Consider the following 23,356-nt stretch of genomic DNA (forward strand, 5'->3'; position numbering starts at 1 on the left):
AATAAGTTTGCTTAAAAAAGCATGTCCAATCATAAATAATCTCTTTTGAAATCTTTTTTAACGATAATTGTTGAATTTTAATGGAATGGGATGCCTTTAAGTTTATTTAGAATATCGAATGAAAGACTTAAAAAGATTAAGGGCAATAAAGCAAAAAGTAAGGAAGAATAGGGAAACGAATACAAATACAAAAGAAAATTGCAAACCATTTTTCATCATTAAAAAAAAAGTTATAAATTTTCATTTTACACCATTATGATTATTTTGAATAAATAATTTCCAAAATATCTAAGCATCTAGGAAAAAATCGTGGAAAAACAACTTTTTACTGTTCTGTAAATTACATAAAACATTAAAAAAAAAACATCCTTTTTTTTACCATTTCAGAAAAGAGTGCGAAATAAACATTGAAAATTATTTAAACGTCCTTACTGCATTTTCTGTTAAACAAGCGTTGAGCTTTAATTTATTTGTTCATGTTTAAATTACAATATGTTTTATTGGTTAAGCCGAACTTTTTTTTACAAAAGTTTATGAGTTAAGTGGTCCTTAAACGCAAATAAATAAATAAAAAACAAAAGTTTAAAATTTTGAAACGGAACCGATGTGACATAGGATGAAAAGATTAATTTAATGTATTAATCATGTAAATTTTCGTCATTTATTTCATTGTTTATCCATTACTTGTGTGAGAGATGTGGACTATTTTTCAACAGCTATGTTATCGAAACTTTCTAAAACTAAAAATGCAAAAAATTATATATGTGTGAAAATTATTTGAATAGCAATAAAACTGTTCGATTTTCTTAAACTTTACAAAACTATTACAACAATAATAAAACATTATAAATTAAACTTAATCCAAATTTTAAACTGTTGAAAATTTGGTATGGCAAGTTCTTGTTTCTAGGTATAGCTCTCTCACATATAACACATTTTACAATTGTTTCCAAGATAGGTATAATTAATCTAAATATGCACAAAAAATCTGTTTGAATCTTATTTGCCAGCAAGCAATTGGGCTAACTCAGCTTGTTTTTCGATTTTTTCATTGTTTTGTTTGTCTTTCTATCAGGTTTTAAACCAGGGGTGACCAAAGTATGGCCCGCGGGCAAAACGTGGCCCGCGAAGTGATTTTTGTGGCCCGCTTACCCATTTTGAATGATCACGTAAAATGGCCCGTTGACCACTTGTAAAGTGATTTTATGCTTTTTTTAAATTAAGGTTTATTCTAAACATTTTTATGCTTTTCATTTACATTTTTTTTGTTAATAAAAAGCTAAGAATTATCAGTATTTTGATGCCCATTTTAGGACACACATATTTTGTCAAAAAACCCTGTTAAATAAAACAATTTCTCACGGTTCAATGTGAGTGAAACTAATAAATAACGTGAAAACTTTCATCAAACATTTTTGAAAATATTTATTTGACTTAGGTAGAAACCTGTAATTGTTCTAAAAATATAAGTATTCTAGATTAATTTGAAATTCATAATGACCCTTTCATGAACTGACCCTCAAACTAACTTTACAATTAGAAACCGGGATTCGAACTCATGACAGTTAGATAACGAATCTGATGACTACCATCTGATTCAGGTAGACACAATGTTGAAATTGGAGGATCGAGGCTATTCCAAATATTTTACAAGGCTTTTGTCGAACGACCCTTCCCTCCCCAATTATTAAAATTTGACTCAAAGACAAGGAGCAACAATATTTATAAAAAAAATCGAAAAATCAATGGAAAATCCAAAAGGAATGGAATCAATGGAAATCAATTAAAAATGAATTCCTCTTCGTTCAGAATCATTTGGGCATGTTCGGGTTTATTAAAAATAAATTTTATTTTTGTAAATTTTCAATGAATCAATGTTGTTTCGTAAAAAAACATTTCGTCGTTTTTTTTGAAAATAATGATTGCAGTTTAACTTTACGGTTGTTGAAAACATTTTCTATCATTGAAATTCTAGTTCTAAAAGATATTTCATTAGTCACACTCGATTTAAAGACACAATTACCCCGCTACATAAGTTGATCAGTTTACATGTCACCACTTTGAAATATAAATACAAAACTATTATTTGTAATCATCGAAAATGTTCAAAAAATAAATAAAAAATAAACTTATAGATGTATTTTCCAGTCTTTTAAATTAAAATTATTAAGTAAATCTGGCCCGCAAGCTCAATTGGGCTTTAAATTTGGCCCGGCTTCCAAAAACTTTGAGCACCCCTGTTTTAAACTTTACTCGGTTCCTCATTTTCACGAAAAAAAAAACAATTCTTGAAAACGTGAGTTGTGTTGATGAATTTAAAAACCACGAAGGAATATATTCACGTTTAAAGTGCAAGTGCATCATTAGGGTGTAATATTAAAACCGATTTTCCAGCACAGCACTTTTTCAGTTCCTTTTGAGGCCCTAAACAACTCCTCAAAGTTTGGGACCGATTGGCTTAGTCCTCACTTTGCGCAAAGCGATTCAATTTCCCATATAAATTTGTATGAAGAAACCCATTTTTTGGATTTTGATATTTATCAAATCAACGTTTCATGCTACAATCAAAACCGGACTCATATTCGAATGCTCTGGAATGTGCTCTACAACTTTGCCGAAGAGAGTATGGTGCTAACTTGCTCCTGAAAGAAGATATAGCATCCTCAAAACTCGTCTAAAACGTGATTTTTGAGCAAAAAACACGTTTTAGACGAGTTTTTCGGAATTTTGAGTACGTCATTAAATCGGGCGTCTAATTTTACATAGAAGTCCATTTGACACCAAATTTGTATCTCATCACCGTTTCAGGCTGCAAATTATTGAAAAACACCTCTTTTTTTACATGTTCAAAAATGGAAGGGGTCGTACCGCCCCTCCGTCACGAGATATCAAAAAACGGACCTCGGATTCGTGATCAGGGACAAAAGTTACTCCTAAGGGCAAAGTTTCACGCAAATTGAAGAGGGGTCGTGGCAACTTTTCCCGATTTCGTGTGAGTTGTTAGAGAATTACCCATTAAGAGTGTGAAGTCAAAGTCCAGCTCGAGGCAATTATTTTCATATAAATTATACAGATGTTTTTTTTTTTAATTTTTCAAATCGCTTTTTTTGCCGAAAAAAAGCATTTTCACAAAATATTTCCATCAAGCTGTAAACGAGATTGAGATTGATTTTATTGTCGTTATTCTCCCAAAAACTAAATCATAGATCTCATTTATTTCATGGAAAAAACATAATCCTCAATCGTTCAGAAATGCCATTCAAACTCGTAACCACGGAAACAACACCGCGCCACACGGGAAATCAAAACCAAAATTTGCGTTACACCAATTACGATTACATCCCACAGGGGGAGGGTCGGGAAAATTGCGGAAAACCCCTCCGAAAACCGTTTCGCTTTTCCTGCATTACCCAGCCCCGAACCTAAAGATAAAGCCATTCGACGAGGTCGTCAAACTCGCTAAACCGCAAAAACCAATTCGCGTTGTTACAATTATCGGACGCAGCCTTGTCGACAGCGGGCCCAGCTCCGGTATATGGCTTCCATCAGAAGGGTGCCGCACCGATAAGGGCCCTGTGGTCCCTTATCAGCAGACACAACTGCCAGTGTCCCGACGATTGATTTATGGGCGCGAGGAAAAGTTGTGAGTGAGTGAGTGAGTTTGACGCGGTGAAATTACTTACTTTTCGCCGATCGTTTGCGGCGTTGATTAGCGGGCCCCCCTAAATTGAGTGCTTCTTCATGGGTGTATTATTTGCTGTGGTGGTTTTTTGGAGACGGGGTGTGGAGGCCAAAAATAACACCGTATTTCACTCGACACTTGTGCCGGAAGAATACTTCAAACGCGGATTGATGGTGACGACCCCTTCTAGACCGTGTCGTCCTCGTCGTCTTCCGAAACCACCGACAAATTGCACATTTTTCTTCTGTTTTTGGGTGGAGCAGCAGCGCCAAGTCCTGATTACAGTTCCCGGCGGTCCTGATGATGACTTGGAACTTTGGAACGCTCACAACTCATTGCTTTTTACTGCCCGTCACGCCAGGAGTGTCCTCGTTTCGGGCTGGCGACTGACACTCCTCTGTCGGGGCGGAAAATCCAGTCCAAATTTTCCACTAGTCCACAAACACACACGCACCCAACAAATCACGCCAAATGACAGCAATAGATAATACGCGAGCTTCTTCTTTCTAAAAAAAAATCAGCAGATTTCAGCAAAAATTACAGACCTACGTTCTTTCCTCTTTCCACCCGGAAAAAAAAAATCAAAAGGAAAATCAAGCACACCGACAGGCAGAGAGGGCGAGTTACGAGACGCGTCGCGACACAGAAGCTCCAGACTGCAGACTGCAGACTCGTGGGGCAGCTGACACGACCGAGACACGGCCGCTGAACGGGGCTATTCGCCTGGTGAGTAGACCCGTCGCTCGGTCGGTTGGTCGGATTTTCCGACTGGAGTGAGTGAGCGAGCGAGCTTTCCAGGCCGGAGGAACTCAAACCAGCTGTGTGAGCTGTGAAGGCATATCAGGAAAAAGGTAAAATGAGGTGAGAACGTGAGCAGTGAGCGGGCTGGAAAATTGTGGGAACGGTTATGGTTGGAAAATTCTCACTCGGCTTGGCGCTGCTGTTGGTGTGGTGAGTGCTGGATTTTTGTATGGGTTAGCGAAATTTGAACCAATACAGTGGGGATTTCCGAATACGTTTGTAATCGTGATGTTTGGGAAATTCAACTCATTTCCTTTGATAAGCAAAAAGCTCATTCACTTTTTTGGGAAAATTTTCCGGAAGATGGAGCTATTCAATACCACTCAAAATTCTCAAACAGAAATTTATTCCGTGGTGTCATAAGGGACTATTTTTTTGTTTTTTTTTTTTTATTTTTGCTTGATGCCAATTTCCTCACGAAAACAGCATGATTCGAAAACAAAGTTCTCCGATTGGGTTCAAAATGTTTTTGGAGGTTTTTTAGACGAAATAATTCCCGTATTTATATTGTTTGGCCAATAGGGTGACCTACGCCATGTCAGGTTGGTCCAAAAAATGGCAATTTTCGTCGATTTTCGCAAAAACCACTTTTTTTCAAAAAATCATAGCTCCGCGCCGTTTCAAACGTTTTTAGCTGTCTTGGACGCAAATGAAAGGGTATTAAACAGGCTTTTGATGAAAAATAAACAGCCTAACATTTGAAAAGGTCGTATGAAAACTTAAAATGCTGTTTTGAAGGTCTCGGGACATTATTTTTATCGGATTCCTCGGAAAATTTTACATATCATATCAAAAATGGTGAAGCTATGTTTTCAATATTACAAGATACGATTTTTTGAAAATAAAAACTTGGTTTTTCGAGTCACTCTCAAAATGAACTTTAAGTGATTCCAGTTCATTTCTGACGTCACGATTTTTTCCTATATGACCATGACCAAAAGGGCCAAAATGACCAAAATGACAAAAATGACCAAAATGACATAAATGACCTAAATGACCAAAATGACCAAAATGACCAAAATGACCAAAATGACCAAAATGACCAAAATGACCAAAATGACCAAAATGACAAAAATGACAAAAATGACAAAAATGACCAAAATGACCAAAATGACCAAAATGAACAAAATGAAGAAAATGAACAAAATGAACAAAATGAACAAAATGCACAAAATGAACAAAATGACCTAAATGACCTAAATGAACAAAATGACCAAAATGACCAAAATGACATAAATGACCCAAAATGAACAAAATGAACAAAAGGGCCAAAATGACCATAATGATAAAAATGACCAAAATGACATAAATGACCTAAATGAACCAAATGAACCAAATGACCAAAAGGGCCAAAATGACCAAAACGACAAAAATGACCAAAATGACATAAATGACCCAAATGACCAAAATGACCAAAATGACCAAAATGACCAAAATGACCAAAATGACCAAAATGACCAAAATGGCCAAAATGACCAAAATGACAAAAATGACCAAAATGATCAAAATAACTAAAATGACCAAAACGAACAAATTGAACAAAATGACCAAAATGATCAAAATTACCAAAATGACCAAAATGACCAAAATGACCGAAATGACCAAAATGACCAGAATGACCAAAATTATCAAAATGACCAAAATGACCAAAATGAACAAAATGAACAAAATGAACAAAATGAACAAAATGAACAAAATGAACAAAATGAACAAAATGAACAAAATGAACAAAATGAACAAAATGAACAAAATGAACAAAATGAACAAAATGAACAAAATGAACAAAATGAACAAAATGAACAAAATGCACAAAATGACCAAAATGACCAAAATTATCAAAATGACCAAAATGACCAAAATGGCCAAATTGGCCAAAATGGCCAAAATGATCAAAATGGCCAAAATGATCAAAATAACCAAATTAATCAAAATGATCAAAATGACCAAAAAAAACCAAAATGACCAAAATGATCAAAATGTTCAAAATGACCAAAATGACCAAGATGACCAAAATGACAAATATGACCAAAATAACAAAATGATCAAAATTACTAAGTGACCAAAACAACCAAAATAACCAAAATGACCAAAATGACAAAAATGACCAAAATGAACAAAATGAACAAAATGACCAAAATGACCAAATGACCTAAATGACCAAAATGATCAAAATGAACAAAATGACCAAAATGACCAAAATGACCAAAATGGCCATATGACAAAAATGAACAAAATGACCAAAATGAACAAAATGACCAAAATGACAAAAATGACCAAAATGACCAAAATGGCCATATGACAAAAATGAACAAAATGACCTAAATGACCAAAATGATCAAAATGAACAAAATGAACAAAATGACCAAAATGACCAAAATGGCCATATGACAAAAATGAACAAAATGACCAAAATGAACAAAATGACCAAAATGACAAAAATGACCAAAATGACCAAAATGACCAAAATGGCCAAAATGACCAAAATGACCTAAATGACCAAAATGATCAAAATAACAAAATGACCAAAATGACCAAAATGGCCATATGACAAAAATGAACAAAATGACCAAAATGAACAAAATGACCAAAATGAACAAAATGACCAAAATGACCAAAATGACCAAAATGACATAAATGACCAAAATGATCAAAATAACTAAAATGACCAAAACGAACAAATTGACCAAAATGAACAAAATGACCTAAATGTCCAAAATTACCAAAATGACCAAAATGACCAAAATGACCAAAATGTCCAAAATGACAAAATGATAAAATGACCAAAATGACCTAAAGAATCAAAATTACCAAAATTACCTAAGTCTCGAAATGACAAAATGATCAAAATGACTAATTTTTTTGTTTATTTGACGCTCGCGTTTTTCCAACTCAAAATCTAAAACATGTCGAAAAGCATCACTCTTCGATACATGTTCTGAAAATTTGATTGTTTCAGCACTCCATTGAGTGCTGTAATGAACCTTTAAGCACTATTTTTGATGATGTAGGGCATATCGTTATTAAAGAATGACTAGAAAATTAACCTTTCAGATGTCGCATTTTACGGCTTCTCTTACAAATGGCGCAAAAAAAATTTGCGTCTGCCGAAATATTAAGAAGTTATTTTCAAAATTTTCGTTTATTGAATAAAACAAACGAACTCGGTTTTTATGGTGGAAAATTTCGAATGAAGGTACTGGGCAGGTTTATCATATTTTATAACTTTATTCGTATCATACTAAAATCTCATACTTGTTACAAATAGATGCGAATTACAAACAAAGAAGAAACATTGTTTTTGATTTTTTTTTGTAATTTTGGATAAACTAACTAGAAGAAGAATTAGCAGAAAAACACTGATTAGCACATTATCAATATATGAATATATATTACTTCCAATATAACTACAAACAACTCGCGCTCTCTCGCTCTCGCTCGCTCATCCTAGGGATGTTTTGGTATTGTTTGAAAACCACGTGTTCACCGAAAAATGTGTCGGTTGTTCCTCACTGCGTGTCACTTTACACCACTCGTTGCTTTAGCTATGCTTCACTCGTGTGTTTATTTTTGCTTTGTTTTAGATCGATGATGGTTTTTTTTAAATGCCTCCAAATTTATAGTTAGCAGCTTCAGGTGTGGTGGATCTAGTGCCAGGCAAACACCACGTGGGCCATTATCAGATATCCGGTCGTCACGATCACACTCACCAACATTATGGGAAATCCCAGTCTGAAAATAAAATTATGTTGGTTATGATTTTGAGGTTATGTTTGTACGTATTTAGAAACTCACTTAAAATAGTCCATGAAACTGAACCGATAGCCGTGCTGTTCTGCTATTCCAGCGCAGATGACGTTAGCGGAGGCTCCAACCAGCGTGCCGTTACCTGCAAGAGTGATAGTGAGTGCATGAACCCCGGCAAGCCCAAATCGGAACCCACCTCCAAGACAGGGGCCAAAGGCAAGCGCCCAAACCAGTGGCTGCAGGGGAAGACCAAGCGACGATTTCTCCGACAGCGCCACCACAATCTTGACCATCATGGCCGTCACGGGGATGCTGTCGACGAAGGCCGACGTGAGGGCCGAGATCCAGAGGATAAGGATGATGGCCATCGCGAGGCGGAAGTCCTCCGACACGCCCAGAATCATCGTCTCGGTCACGTGGCCGATCCAGTCGATGAAGCCCATCCGCTCGACCGCTTCCATGAGGGTGAACATGGCGGCGAAGAAGAGCAACGTTGGCCACTCCACGCGCGAGAGGACCGCGTCCATGTCGTTTCTGTTGAAAGAGAAGGTTTGAGTAATTGTTTGAGGATCCCTAGATATTGAAAAAGTTACTTGTCCGCGATGATCAGCAGTAGAATCACTCCGAGCAGGGCAGCCCATCCCGAGGACAGTCGACGCACTTCCGGTATCGACTCCAGGAAGAACAGAGCGATGATAAAAGCGCACGCAACTCCGGACTTGATCAGCAGTCCCTTGTTCTTGATGGGATGCTCCTTCTGCAGCTCCTCCAGCGTCGATCGGTACAGATCTTCCGGCACGAACGCCTTGGTCATCTTCTTCTTCAGCTCGTGGCGCAGCAGCCGCACCTTCTTCATGAGCGTCTCGCGCACAATGTTGGCATCCTTGGAGTACGGTGGAATCTTGCCGGCGGCTCGCTCCCAGACCTTGATGTTTCGTCGCAGTTCCTTCACGTCCTTCGGTTCGTGCATCCTGAGGTTGTTGATGTTTTTGTACTTGAGCCGGAGGTGGATGTTGGTCGTGATGACCACGATGATCACGCCGACCATCATGTGGGCGCAGAACGTCAAGAAGGTAACACCCTGGAAAAGGGGAGGAATGTTAGCAAGGTCGAGCATGATTATTTAACGTGATCTTACGTGTTTCAAAATGTACTGATTTGACGTAATGATGATATTTGGTGGATCTCCGACTGGGGTCATCGTTCCACCGATGTTGGCGTGGACGGTGATGGCCATCAGCACCGGCACCGGGTTCATATCCATCACTTCACATAACCTGCAAACGGTATCGAATTCAGCTTATGATATCAAAATGATCAAATAAAAATTACCTTATAGTTATGGGAGCCATCAATAGTACGGTTGTGACGTTGTCCAGGAAGGACGAGATCAGCGTAGTACAAATACACAGACAGTGAATGAGATTCCAAATCTTGCCGTTGGTGATCTACAATACAAAGAAATCTCAAAGTCGATCCAAAAACCACCCCCAGAATCCCCTCATACCTTGTAGATGTACACCGCCAGGTAGTCGAAAATGCCCGTCTCGGCCATTATCGCCACCAGAATCATCATCGAAAACAGCAACAAAATCGTCTCGACGTCGATCCAACCCACGACATCCTCCATAGTCGGTCGATCGTTCAGCGCGGCCAGAATGGAGATAGCCAGCGTCGACGCAATCACGGCCGCAAACGTCCGGTGCACAATTTCCCAAACGATCAGCGCGTACAAGAAGATCAGCACAAAAGCCGCGTAAATTACCCCAATGTCCCGATTCACCGGCGACTGATCGTACTCGACCGCGATCGGAACGCTGGCCCGGACGTTGCTCTTGACCATCAACCGCACCGCACTGCTCTGCTGATGAATCCGCTCAAAGTTACTGTCGCTGATGTCGAACATGTGCTGCTTCTTGATGATCGGAGCACTATCAAACAGGTACGGATGGACGATCGGGATGTGCCACGGGTCGCTGATGTTCGCCACCGAACCCTCCGCGTACGACTCGTTCGCATTCCCGTCCAGCGTGGAAGTCAACGATTGCAAGTAAAACGTCAGATAGTTCTCCGTAATGTTGGTGAACGGCGTACTAAGGAACGTTCCCTCAAACGTGAACTTGACCCGCGTACTGTCCGGAAGGTCCTTCAAAATATACGGCCTAATCTTGCCCACCGGAACCGACAGGTGCTTCGCGAGCACGACCTTCTCGTCCTTTACCACCAGGAATGAAATGATCAACAGCCACGTAATGAACAGACAGATGATCTTCGAGTACTTCCGGAACGGGTGATCCTCATCCAGATGGTTCTGGCCGGTATCGTTGAGCTCGTCGTGCTTCGGTGGGGTAATGTTCCCGATGTAGTGACCCGCCAGGTGGTGCACGTGCGGCTTTGGGATGTCCTTCTTTTCCCGGATGTGGTCGATCTCCTTGCTCTGGCCGTGCTCGTTGGACACGTTGATGGTGATGAACTCGTTGCCGTTGTCCTCGTCCTCTTCTTCCTCCTCCTCCTCGACGTCGTCCTCCATGGGCTGGATCTCCGGGAAGGAGTCCTCGTGGTCATCGCCTGTTAAATAACATAAAAATAATATCAGATTCAATATTTTAAAATTTTAAAAAGTACTATAAAGGGTAACTCATGATGTGTTACAAAATCTTGAGTTTGGTGATTATTGTGACTTTTTCAATGTTTTGAACAAAATACAGTACTTGTTCGGTAACTGGGCTGAGAACGTAGCCCAGCACCGAATGCTGCTCGCTAACTGGGCTGAACGAAAAATAACGAGGGGACTACCGATGCATATTATTTTCATGATGAAATATAAAAAAAGGTTAATCAAATTTATTTACATTGCATAATTTTCATATTTCTTTAATTGTTACTTGAAATTACATAAAAATTTGAAAAAAGTTTTTTTTTATTTACTTAACATAATTTTTGCCGGGACCGTGGTGTAGGGGTAAGCGTGGTTGCCTCTCACCCAGTCGGCCTGGGTTTGATCCCAGAAGGTCCCGGTGGCAAATTTTGAGACGAGATTTGTCTGATCACGCCTTCCGTCGGACAGGGAAGTAAATGTTGGCCCCGGTCTAACCTAGAGGTTAGGTCGTTAGCTCAGTCCAGGTGTAGGAGTCGTCTCCCTGGGTCCTGCCTCGGTGGAGTCGCTGGTAGGCAGTTGGACTCTCAATCCAAAGGTCGTCAGTTCGAATCCCGGGGTGGATGGAAGCTTAGGTGTAAAAAGAGGTTTGCAATTGCCTCAACAATCAAGCCTTCGGACACCTAGTTTCGAGTAGGAATCTCGCAATCGAGAACGCCAAGGCAATGCTGTAGAGCGAATAATTTGATTTTTGATTTTGAATTTTTGCATCCATTAACCCCTCGGTCATTGCGGGTTTTGGTTTTTTGACGTTTGTCTGCTTTTTAACTGGGCTACGGCCCAGTTATCGAGCGCCCAGTTAAAAAGCAGCCCAGTTTAACAACCCCCAGTTACCGAACAACTACTGTAATAATATTTTTCTGAGGTCATATTTCTAATGAATATCCTATACTTTTTGTGTAAAAAAGTATCTAGTAATTTTGGTTGCCTTTTACTTTGTTGCGACTTAAACCTTATGTTATAATTTCATATATAAAATGTAAAAAAAAAAACTCTAAAAATAAAAAAGGTGCAAAAAAATTAAGAAAACCCGCTGATAGACAAAAGATATTAATGGAAGATTATGAAAGAAGCCTAAAATTACCAATGTAAAACAAGAAATAGACAATATAAATGCGTATAAAATGCTTTAAAAAGAATAAGCAAAGACATTAAACCAAAGAAGTAGAGTTTTTCGTAGCACAAAGGTACCTCAACTTTACTTCCTGAACAAAGGAAAAAAATAAAAATGATCCAAAAATAATAATTTGAGCAGTAGAGGGTAGGGTAGAGTAGTCATCAATGAGACACGGGGAACAATGATAAAATGGCTCTCACAAGTCGAAGTTTCAACCAATCAGGCTCATATTTGGGGGAAAGGTGTGTCTACTGGATACACGTCTGCCATATTAGTGGCTTTGGTTATGGATGCTCCCTTGAAAAGTTATTCATAAATGTTTGATTCTGGGGTGTAAAAGTAAATTATGGACAAAAATTACTTTTTCGCTCGTAGGCTGCCATTTACACCAAAACTAATATTTCTTCAAATTTCTTTCGACGTTCCATAGGGATTAAGTTGGGCTACAATGTCCTTTCATTAGATTTGGCCAAAATTTAGAATAAACTCAGGTTCCAGGGCTGTCTCATTGTTCCCCACTCATTTCAGCCCATGGGTAACAATGAGACACTTTGATTTTTCTTCAATAAACTTTTCAAAATCGATGGAAATCTTTCAAAACATGAATTAAAAGTGATTTTTGGCATATTTATAGAGTTTAAACTTCATTTAACCAAAAATACAAAGTTATTTGGTATTAATATATGGATTTTACAAAATTGAAATACTTTTTAGTGTAACTTTTGTTATTAAAAGTTTCATGTTGGCAAAATTGCTCTAAAATGTTCAAGACAAGTCACCTGCAATGGAACAATACAAAAACATGATGTTTTGCTAGAAAAATGTTGATTTTCGTAGAGTGTCTCATTGTTCCCCACCTGTCTCATTGTTCCTGCCAAGTGCGTCTACAATGAGACAGTTGAATAACTCTGGCTGTAGATGTCGGATCGATCTCATATTTTTGTCAATGTTAGAACACATTAAAAGAATAATAATGCAACTAAAAGCTCATTAAAACATGCTGATGAAAAAATTAGAAAAATCGTTGAAAGTTGAAAACCAAAAGTGTCTCATTGATGACTACCCTACCCTATATCAATAAAAGTTGTGACATTTTCATGTGGAAAGTAATGTTGCCTATTATTATTCATATTCATTCATTCATATTTCAATTTAGGTTGTTAAATTTTTCCCTTAAATAAAAAAAATATTCTGGTAAATATAAGCTTGACTCCTCCTAGTTCCTTAGACAACACAACTTATGGAAGACAAATGAAATTAAAATTACCTTAGTCTTAAAACTTTTAAAGAAAAATGAAATCAAACAAATTGAAATGTTTGAATTTCATAAGCTCATCAGTCCCAATTTTTTACTTTTCTTTGTGAAATTTAACACCACATCTCCAAAACTCTTAAAGAAATTGTAAAGCAACTATTGACTTTTTCGAGACCTTCAGATTTAAGGTAATTCATAAAATTCAAAGTTCAAATAGAATTACCAATTTTTAATTTTCTTAAATATTTTTAAAAACACATTTTCAGTAAAATAAATCTTAAATGCTCTTTGTTTTTTTTTTATAATATTGAATTTTTAATATCGATCGACTTTAAATATCTCTCGCGCTACAAAATGAAGCAAATGTATCATAATACTAAAAAAATATCAAAAAGAAGCTTACTATTCTTTGACATGTGATTCTAAAATGATATCGTGGTTGTTTTTTTTTTCTTTAAATACTTATTTTCTAGAATTAAAAATATTGTTTTGTTTACATTTATCGCTTCTTTTTTAAATTAAAGGAATAAATAAAAAAACATGGATTTTTAGAAGTTTCCGGAATATCTGAATTCAGTTTAATAAAAACGAGAAGCACACTAAAAATAAAAATAAATTTGTTGATAGGATTTTGGTTGCTGAGAACCATAATAATTTAAAAAATATATATAACGAAAGATCATTTTTTACATTGCAAATCAAACCAATAGTTTACGAGATATCTATTTTAAAGATAAAGTTTAATTTAAGAAGCTGTTTTCCAGTATTAAACACCGACTAAAATGTATCTAAAAAAAACACCTGCAAATGTTAATCACATAGCACTTTATCAAAAAAATTGTAAAGTCACTTTAGATTGCAAACGTAATTTTGAAATAAAATGTATTTTTCTGACAATATTGTAAACAACTGTTCTCATGAAATTATGTCTACATTTTTTCCCACCAAACGCCAATAATGCTTTTTTTTTAGTCCCCAATAGATTAAAAAAAATCTAAAATTAGAAAAACATGCATTTTGGGGATTCATCTTTAAGTAACAAAAAAAAAAAAAAACACTTAAATCAGGAACTGGTCATATCCTATAACGTTGCCGAAGACACCAAATTTATCAGAAAATCCCTTCAAAATAATACAGATTTTCGAATATTGACATGCCTATTTTGTATGATTAACACGCATAATTGTATTGAGACTTGCATGAATAAAAAACTAAAAAAAATAAAAACTAAATCAGTGCCTTCTTTAAACATTGGGAATGGACAAAGATTCATTCAAATAAAATATTCAAACAAAAGTCTTTTTGCGTAAGATTTACTCAAGTGTCAAATTCGATGTCACCATTTGACACCTAACATGACTTAACGCGCTTCTCGCTCAGCTTTTTCAAGTCCCCCTAATTCGATTATCCCGTAATAATCTTGACCCGTTTCCTCAGCACAACACGCGAAAAGCCATTGTGTCAACAGAATCAATCAATGTAGCAGGCCATCGAAAGGCCGGGCCAGCACGTGCCAAGAACAACACAACAAGCTCAACTAACTGAATCATAAATGAGATTTAAAAGGCTACTCGGATATTTTGTTGACAGAGTTGTCAAAGAAGACGCTCGATAACCTTTTCGAGCGGGTTTGAATTCAAAGAAATTTTCGTTGCTCTCTTTGTTAGGATGCTCGTGGATTTGGGGACTCTTCAAAGAGTAAATGTTTGCTCGGAACACAGGTCAAATGGCGTTTTTTTTTATCCATCCAACGATTACAAAAAACCACGAATGGACACAAACGGATGTCATAAGAACCCAAAATTGACACACAATGGTCTCTGTCTGCTTGAAAGTACAAATTATAGTCTCGTGTGGGGATTTGGAACGAACTAGAATGCGTTTTTCGAGTGGACTCATGAAAAAAGTTAGTTGCCAAAAAATGTGCTCTATTATCACTCTGAATTGCGTAGTAAAGCAAAAAAGCAATCAGATGTCGCATATAAATCATCGTTGATTTAGCACTAAAGTTACATTACTTCTACAGCAAACAGATTTCATCTCCCCTGACGGAGTACCCTCTTTGAGTTCAGGTGCACTCAGAAGTAATCTGATTTACTCTGAATGCAATTCAATTTTCCTCACTTGACACACGTGTTGCTTTGGTCAAAGGGAGACGAAAATTGAATTTGGAAAACTCAATCAGCTCACATAGAAAGTAAATAGCAAATTCTTCAAAGTTCACTAGCCTTGCAATCACCCACAACACTTGCACTTTCATTTTTCAACCCACTTGCATCATCGTCGTTGGAGCGTTTGACCCAGATCTCCATTCTCGTATTGTGCTTCTAATTTCCGCACAGCCACTTCCGCTCAATTGCACATCCTCCTTGTGATTGCGATAAATTGTATACGTTTTGCTGCAGACGACGAGATGAATTGCGTTTTGGTGCAATTTACTTGGGAAGAGAAATGGTTCGCATGTGGCGCTTAAGATCGACTTATATAAAGTGTATTTTGCAATTAAGTTGATTGAATCAATCGCAATGATATCAATGCTTATCACATAAATATTAAAATTCAGCAATAATTTCAACAGCTTTAGACATTGTTGTGACAGACGAAGAATAATCACATATTTTGGAACTAGTAGCTTCATAATTTGAAAAATCAAATATTTTCATGAAAAATTATATTGAAATGACTTTCGTTTAGAAACGGAGACCCTTGACTTTTTTTTACTAAAAAGTTTTCAAATTAAAACTAAGGTTATTACAATGAATGGAATTTCAGAATAGTTTTTTTTTAATTTACCCAATTGTTTCCCACTGTTAATTGCAAGTTATACATTGATTTTACGGTTCCACCTATAAATTTCATAACTTTCTTCTAATTAATTTGTAGTTTTTCGATCCCCGACTAAATCGTTAAAAATCAAATTTGAAGTCAGATCTTTGAACACATTGTTTCAGTTATGCTACTGTCCAAAACTTGCAAAATAGAAATGATTTTTGAACAAAATCTTTTATTTAAAGTTTTTTGACTTTGGTCGATCCGCGGTCAAAAAATTCAAATTATGATAAGAGATCAAAAGTGCCCTATATATATAAAAATATTGTTTGAATGAAATTGGTGACCTGCGCCCTATAAGCTTGTTAGTTTGAAATCAAGAAAATGCATTCGAAGTTTTATGATAAAGAATAAAGTCCATTGATTTTTTGGGCAGTTTTTGAAAGGAGAGGGGACTAATACTAGATTTATAATTTGCATTAGTTTTGGATTAATTTAAGATATTTTCCATAGTTCTGTAAAAAATAATCGAATCAATTGTTTAAAATTACAAAAGCAGTTGCAGCATTTTCTGTTTTTTTTATTGAAAATATTGAAAAATAATTTAGATCAAGAAAACAGCAAATTTCACAAAAGTTTCATTTTTTGGCATTGAAAACGAATGAAAAGTTAGTTAAAAATTAGGTGACATTTATAAAATAATATTCATCGATTCGCATTCCTTGTGAGGCTGCATATTAAATCTAATTGCACGATTTTCAACTATCCAGAGAGAAAATTGAAAGAAAAATATAATTTATTTTCAAGAAATATTTTATTAATGCAAAAATAACGAAAATTTTTTTTTCATCAAAATATTGATAAGGAACTTTTCGATTGCAAATTCGATTATGCTTTAAAAAACATAAATCATTGTTTTGTCCAGATTTTCGATATGATTCAAAAATCACGATTTTTTCAAGAACTCATATCTCCTATACCAGTTTTTAAACCATAACGCACTATGGCCTAGAAAGATATTTTTGTTAGTCTCGTAAAATATATCAAAATTTTTCGAATAATTAAAAAAAAATAAAAATGGGAAAATTAAAATGTAAAATAAAAAAAATCGGATATTTTTTCCATATATATTATTTTTAAAGTCCTCAAACTTTTCCGAAGTTGGTGTTGATTAGAAAATCTCTTCTGAAGATACAGAATTTCCGACATTCAAAACTCTATACCAATTCTGTATGACCAGCTTCGCATAATTGTACGGATACTTGCATATATTGATGGCTTTTTGGAAGTAGAAAATTCACAAGCAATATTTAATAAAAATACGAAAATAAAACATTAAAAATCTTCAACATACATTCGAAATTATAGGAGAAAACCAAGTATCGATATTGTTACAAATTAAAAACTTAAACTCTACATTATTAACCTAAACTGTATATTATTCAGATCTATATTTCACGGATTCTACCCAAACTTCGAGTTTCTTGAAAATAAATACTTCAAAGTTGTTCCAAGAGAGAATACGAGTAATTTTAATATCATGCTATACATAAATTAAAATAAAATTTCTAAAAAACAAAATTTCGATCACAAGTTAATTTACTTATTGCATGAATAATCGATTGTGATAAAATGTATCTCATCTTTTTTTCATTTTTGCATAAAAAATTAATCGACATGTTATTTAAGGGTTATGCTACTACAAATACCAAGTTGAATTCCAAGTTTTCCCTGGCCAAAATTTCAAAAATGATATTAAAAAGATTTTATTTTTAAGCAGAGGCAGAGCAACTCTCTACGAAATCGGCCGATTTCGACCATTTTTATTTTTTGTATTTTTTATTTGACTTAAACTTTGTGGGGGCCTTCCCTATGACCAAATAAGCTATTTTGCGTCAATGGTTCACCCATACAAGTCTCCATACAATTTTGGCTGCTGTCCATACAAAAATGGTATGAAAATATTCAAACAGCTGTAACTTTTGAGTGAACTTTCTGATCAATTTGGTGTCTTGCGCAAAGTTGTAGGTATTGTTGAGGACTTTTGAGAAAAAAATAGGTACACGTAAAAAAAAATTTGCCGATTTTTTTATCAACTTTTTTTTCACAAAAACTCAATTTCCCAAAATATGTATTTTTTGATTTTCGATATTTTTTGATGTTTTAGGGAACTATAACCCGCAACTTTTGAGCCATAGAGAAACATGGTCAAAAAATCAGCCGCCGAGTTATAAATCTTTAAAAAAAACAGTGATTTTTTTAAATAAACCCAAGTTTCATGCAAAAACAAGTTTGACATTATTTTTTAATGCAAAATTGAATTTGCAATCGAAAAGTACTTTACAGATTTTTTGATAAAGGGCTCCGTTTTCAAAATATAGCCACCGAAAGTTTGATTTTAGCGAAATATTTGCAGTTTTTCAATTTTTAAAAATAGTGACCATGAGTGACCATTTCTAAAAATATTTTTTTTTTAAAAGTTCAGAAAATTTGCTATAAAATTGTCTAAGAGACATTGAAGATTGGACCTCTGGTTGCTGAGATACAGCTGCTTAAAGAAAAAAAAACACGAAAATTGAAGTTTTCTAAGTCTCACCCAAACAGCCCACCATTTTCTAATGACGATATCTCAGCAATTAATGGTCTGATTTTCAATGTTAATACATGAAACAATCGTGAAATTTTCCGATCTCTTCGAAAAAAATATTTTGAAAATTTTAAAATCAAGACTAACATTTTAAAAGGGCCACCATTTCTAAAAATATTTTTTTTGAGAAGCAAATTAGCAAATTTTCTGAACTTTTCAAAAAAAAAATTTTAGAAACGGTCACTCATGGTCACTATTTTAAAAATTGAAAAACTGCAAATATTTCGCTAAAATCAAACTTTCGGTGGCTTTATCTTGAAAACGGAGCCCTTAATGAAAAAATCTGTAAAGTACTTTTCGATTGAAAATGAAATTTTGCATTAAAAAATAATGTCAAACTTGTTTTTGCATGAAACTTCGATTTTTTCCAAAAATCACTATTTTTTCAAAAATTCGTTACTCGGCGGCAGATTTTTTGACCATGTTTCTCTATGGCTCAAAAGTTACGGATGTTTGTCCCCTAAAACATATCAAAATATCTCGAAAATCAAAACAATACGTATTTTGGGAAATTGAGTTTTAGTGAAAAAAAAAAATTGATTAAAAAATCTGCAAGTTTTTTTCCGTGTACCTATTTTTTTCTCAAAAGTCCTCAACAATACCTACAACTTTGCGCAAGACACCAAATTGATCAGAAAGTTCACTCAAAAGTTACAGCTGTTTGAATATTTACAAACCATTTTTGTATGGACAGCAGCCAAAATTGTATGGAGACTTGTATGGATGAACCAATCACACAAAATAGTTTATTTGGTCATAGGGAAGGCCCCCACAAAGTTTGATACAAATAAAAAAATACAAATAAAATCTATTTCTGGTTTTGGTAGAGAATTGCTCAGCAGTTAAATTAGTTAAAGCTGAAATAATCTTAATGTCTAAAAATAAAATTGGGTTTCAAAGGTTTATTCCACCTGAACCAAAAAATATCAAAATTTAAAAAATAATCTCCAACTAACGTCTTCAATATCTCTGTGGTGTTAAATTGATGTGTTCAATTTATTCTGCTATGCTTTGTTGATTTAATAAAAAAAATCACATCAAAACCAAACAAAATTTGATTAAATCTCCTAGTACCTATTTTTAGCAGCTCGTAACGCATCACTTACGAAGATGGACCTCGAGCAGACAGCATGGTGAGATGACACACGATAACAATTTTTTAGAATGCACATATTGCGCATGGTAGTGCTGCAGGAGCTCCATCGCATCACATAAATATGCATCGGCTAGTGTCACCCGCCTTCGGCACACTCGACCTACATTGCATTGGATAAATTTAATTTCTTTAGCTTCTCACCCGTTACTTTGGTGGGGTTAGGGTACCGATTTTGGTTCTGTTTTAGATATTTTAATTGAACATTTTAATTGCAATAAAAGACTTATGACGACAAATTTAAAATTGTAACATTTGAATTAATTTTAAATCAAATCAAAGTTTAATATGAAAATTTCCTGAAAAAATGTGTCAAAAAAAGTCTTATTTACCCTAACCTATGTAATGCAACTCATTTCATCGGAGCAAGGATATCAAGTCACACACTTTATTGACGATTCCAACTCCACGTCGTGCTGATGATAATCTTCTGCGTCTTCGTAGAATGGCAGAAGAACGCTATAGGTCGAGTATTAGAATATATAACCGGTAAGATGACACCATTTCCAATTAGCGAATGTAACATGCATGACTAACGAAGAGACACTTCAAGTGTTATGCACAAATGAGAACTAAAATGACTAACTTATTCTCTAACTACTCACCATGCAACCGAGCGTGCTCGAGCTCGACCTGCTGGAACGACACCATGCTGGGGTCCTGCCGGATCTTGGGCGGAAGCGCTCGCCATAGCTCCAGCGACGCCTCCGTTACCTCGCTGATGGGAACGACGGAAACGGTGCGTTTACGTTTGCCCTTCTTCTTGGGCTTCAACCCCGAGCCCAGCGTTCCGTGGGGCGTACTTGGTTCACCGCTGGAGCAGGTCGAAATCTCGCCGGCCGAGGGCGATGCCGGCGAGAGGACTATCGTGGGCGAGGACGCCGATGCCGGAGCGGGTTCCGGGTCTGCGGCACCGGTTCCGTTCCGGCGTCGCCGGAATATGTTCAACTTGTCCAGGACGTCCATGGCAAGTTGGGGTTTTGACACTTTTTGTTGCTTTTAATTAGTTTCTATACGCCATAAAGTCAACTTATTCACACATTTCGGGCCGGATTTTAATTACTTTTGCTCTCACTTCTTCCCGATTTGGTTGATGCTTACTCTGCAAATGACGAGAACGGTTGCCTTTTCCAGCTAGCTCCAGTTTATTACTGATACAGCGTGAGTCCCTTCGTCCGGGTAGAACCCGATGGAAATCGAGACCTCCCACGTCAATGTTAGGGACACCTTTTTGAAGGGGTGTCCTTATACAATATTTAAAATTTTGAAATGGTTATCAGTCTTATTATTTGAATACTACTTTTAATTTGTTTAATCTCTTTTCAAATATTAATCAACAAACAATGATTGAGCAAGGAAACATTTCCAAACAGAAGAAAACCTTCAGCTCGATCGCCAGCCATCGATTCCAAATGCTCGATAACGTCGCTCAACACTCCACCCCCTTAATGACATGAATTTTAAGTAATAACACTATTAACCCCTTTTGCACACCCCCAGCCCCCGAACCCCACGTTCAACAGTTTTCCCACCTGATGCGCAGCACACACCTTCAACACATGATGAACTTTTCCAGGCAGCGAAATAAATACCTTTTGCAATCGACCCCCCGCTCCATCATCATCGTTTTCCCATCCATCGACGACGTTGACGTCGTCGTCATGATCCATTGTAGACGACGACGCCGAGGTCATAAAAATAGTGCCTCCTTATTTACTTCTTTTCCCATCGTTTTGGGTGGATTTGTGTGTAGTATGTATCTGGACAAGCCATTCAAATTGACGTAAGGGCAATAAATAGGCTTTCTAACGTGAATCTACTTTGATGAGGCAAAAACTTCTTGGAAGAAAATCTCAAATAAACCCTCTTATAATTTGTTACCATCTTGAAGGTATAGCACGTACTACTAACTTATAGGTTAAGTACCAAGGATAATTGAAAATAAATTGCCGTGTTCGGGGAGGAGCGCCAGCACCGGAACAATCGGATTTCGTTGAGGATTATAGTCAGGAAAGAGATTTGTGAATGTTTGTGCGTTGAATGAGAAGTCTTGAATCATTAAGAAAAAATATTTAAGTTTCTAACGCCAGTAAATTTTATCATTTAAAAAAACTTTGATTTTCGGGAAATTTTGAAAAAAAAAAATACTGTGAAATCTGTCGTGAAATATCGAATAAAAAAAATCATCAAACAGAAACCAAAACAAATAAAACTAGTGGTCGAAAATCCAGAGTGTAAAAGTTTAGAAAGAATTTTATCCAAAAAACCAACAAATGATTGCTGCCAACAAATGATTGCTGCTTTCAACAGTTCTCCACTGAAACCAAACTGAATTTTTATTGTATTTTTAAATTTAGCTTAAACTTTTTGGAAGTGGAGTTTTTTCCCTATGACCAAAGAAGGTAATTTGCATCGTCCATACAAAATTAAAAACAGTTTTGACAGCTGTCCATACAAAATCGTTTTGTATATAAAGTCCGGACTCGATTTCCGAAGGCCTCGGAAAAATTTCACTTCTGATAATCGAAACAGGAAAAAAAAACATTTTTTTTCGTTGTCTTACATTTGATTAGTTAATATGACCCAAAAATGATTTAGAATTTTTCAATTCAAGATGGAGGCCAAATTGGCGTTGATAAGAATTGAAAAAAAAGCATTTTTTAATTTTAAAGGCAATCAAAAATTCAAATGTGACTAAAATTGGGTCACAGAACTCGAATATGATGTTAAAAGTAAGAAAATAGAATGAGGACACTTAAAAAATAGATACACTCAGAAATTATAAATTATTTGTTTCCATTTACTTGGCAAATATTTATAAAAGATAAAAAGGGAGGGCTACAAAGCCCCCCTCAAAATTGTTCCGGAAAATCAAAGAGTAAAAAATATATTTTTTCAAAAGACTTCATGATAAGAAAAATAAAATAATTGAAATTACAAGCAAGAATTTTTACATTTCAATGAAAAAACTATTGAAAAACGCGTTATATACCCTTACTGTTGATATGCAATTTTAACCCCTTCCCGCCCAGAGCAAAATCGAGATTTTTTTACGTTTTTCCTCATTACTCGTAACTGGATCGACCAAATTGGACGAAATTTTAATGGTTATTAGTTAACATTCTATATTAACTAATGCAGGTTGAAGCAGGTTGAAAAAATGAATAGTTGCTGAGAAATTTAATTTTGAATCCAAAAATTAGTGGTGCTCTGGAGTAACCATGGGCGTTAGAGGGTTAAGTTTTCAAAAAATTTAAGATTGTTGTTTTTGTGCATCGCTAAAATTCAATAGATTTTTGAATAAAACCAAACAAGCTTAAATTTATTCTAAACACACGGGAATGCCTTTTAAATTTATTTCAGTTAATTGCACTTAAATTTTCAATAAAAATTGGAACTTTTTTGAAAAAAAATTGTTTGCATGTTTTTATTTAAGTTTTAAGTATTTAAGTATTTAAGTATTTAAGTATTTAAGTATTTAAGTATTTAAGTATTTAAGTATTTAAGTATTTAAGTATTTAAGTATTTAAGT

General features: G+C 35.6%; 2 protein-coding genes across 10 annotated transcripts in view; both read right to left on the minus strand.

Annotated features, from left to right (window-relative positions):
- LOC6046631 (P protein) overlaps positions 1-4,343 on the minus strand; it is a 156,905-nt gene extending 152,562 nt beyond the window's left edge. For 2 of the 3 annotated variants that reach the window (XM_038257041.1, XM_038257042.1), the window contains exon 1: positions 3,684-4,342. The gene's annotated coding sequence lies outside the window, so the exon portion shown is untranslated. Of the gene's footprint in view, positions 1-3,683 lie in introns of all 3 variants that reach the window. The other variant, XM_038257038.1, reaches the window with a different exon arrangement.
- Positions 4,344-7,847: 3,504 nt separating this feature from the next.
- Positions 7,848-23,356, minus strand: part of LOC6046627 (P protein) — a 38,849-nt gene continuing 23,340 nt past the window's right edge. For 3 of the 7 annotated variants that reach the window (XM_038253762.1, XM_038253764.1, XM_038253763.1), the window contains exons 2-9: positions 20,430-20,926; positions 9,735-10,795; positions 9,560-9,675; positions 9,366-9,504; positions 8,821-9,308; positions 8,424-8,761; positions 8,276-8,369; positions 7,848-8,212 (exon numbers count right to left, since the gene is read on the minus strand). In XM_038253762.1, coding sequence (XP_038109690.1) covers positions 8,128-8,212; positions 8,276-8,369; positions 8,424-8,761; positions 8,821-9,308; positions 9,366-9,504; positions 9,560-9,675; positions 9,735-10,795; positions 20,430-20,790 — 2,682 coding nt within the window. In that variant the 5' untranslated portion in view covers positions 20,791-20,926 and the 3' untranslated portion in view covers positions 7,848-8,127. Of the gene's footprint in view, positions 8,213-8,275; positions 8,370-8,423; positions 8,762-8,820; positions 9,309-9,365; positions 9,505-9,559; positions 9,676-9,734; positions 10,796-20,429; positions 20,959-23,356 lie in introns of all 7 variants that reach the window. The other 4 variants (XM_038253769.1, XM_038253768.1, XM_038253765.1 and 1 more) reach the window with 3 other exon arrangements.

The sequence above is a fragment of the Culex quinquefasciatus genome, chromosome 2, assembly GCF_015732765.1.
Source record: "Culex quinquefasciatus strain JHB chromosome 2, VPISU_Cqui_1.0_pri_paternal, whole genome shotgun sequence".
In the NCBI taxonomy this organism is placed as follows: domain Eukaryota; kingdom Metazoa; phylum Arthropoda; class Insecta; order Diptera; family Culicidae; genus Culex; species Culex quinquefasciatus.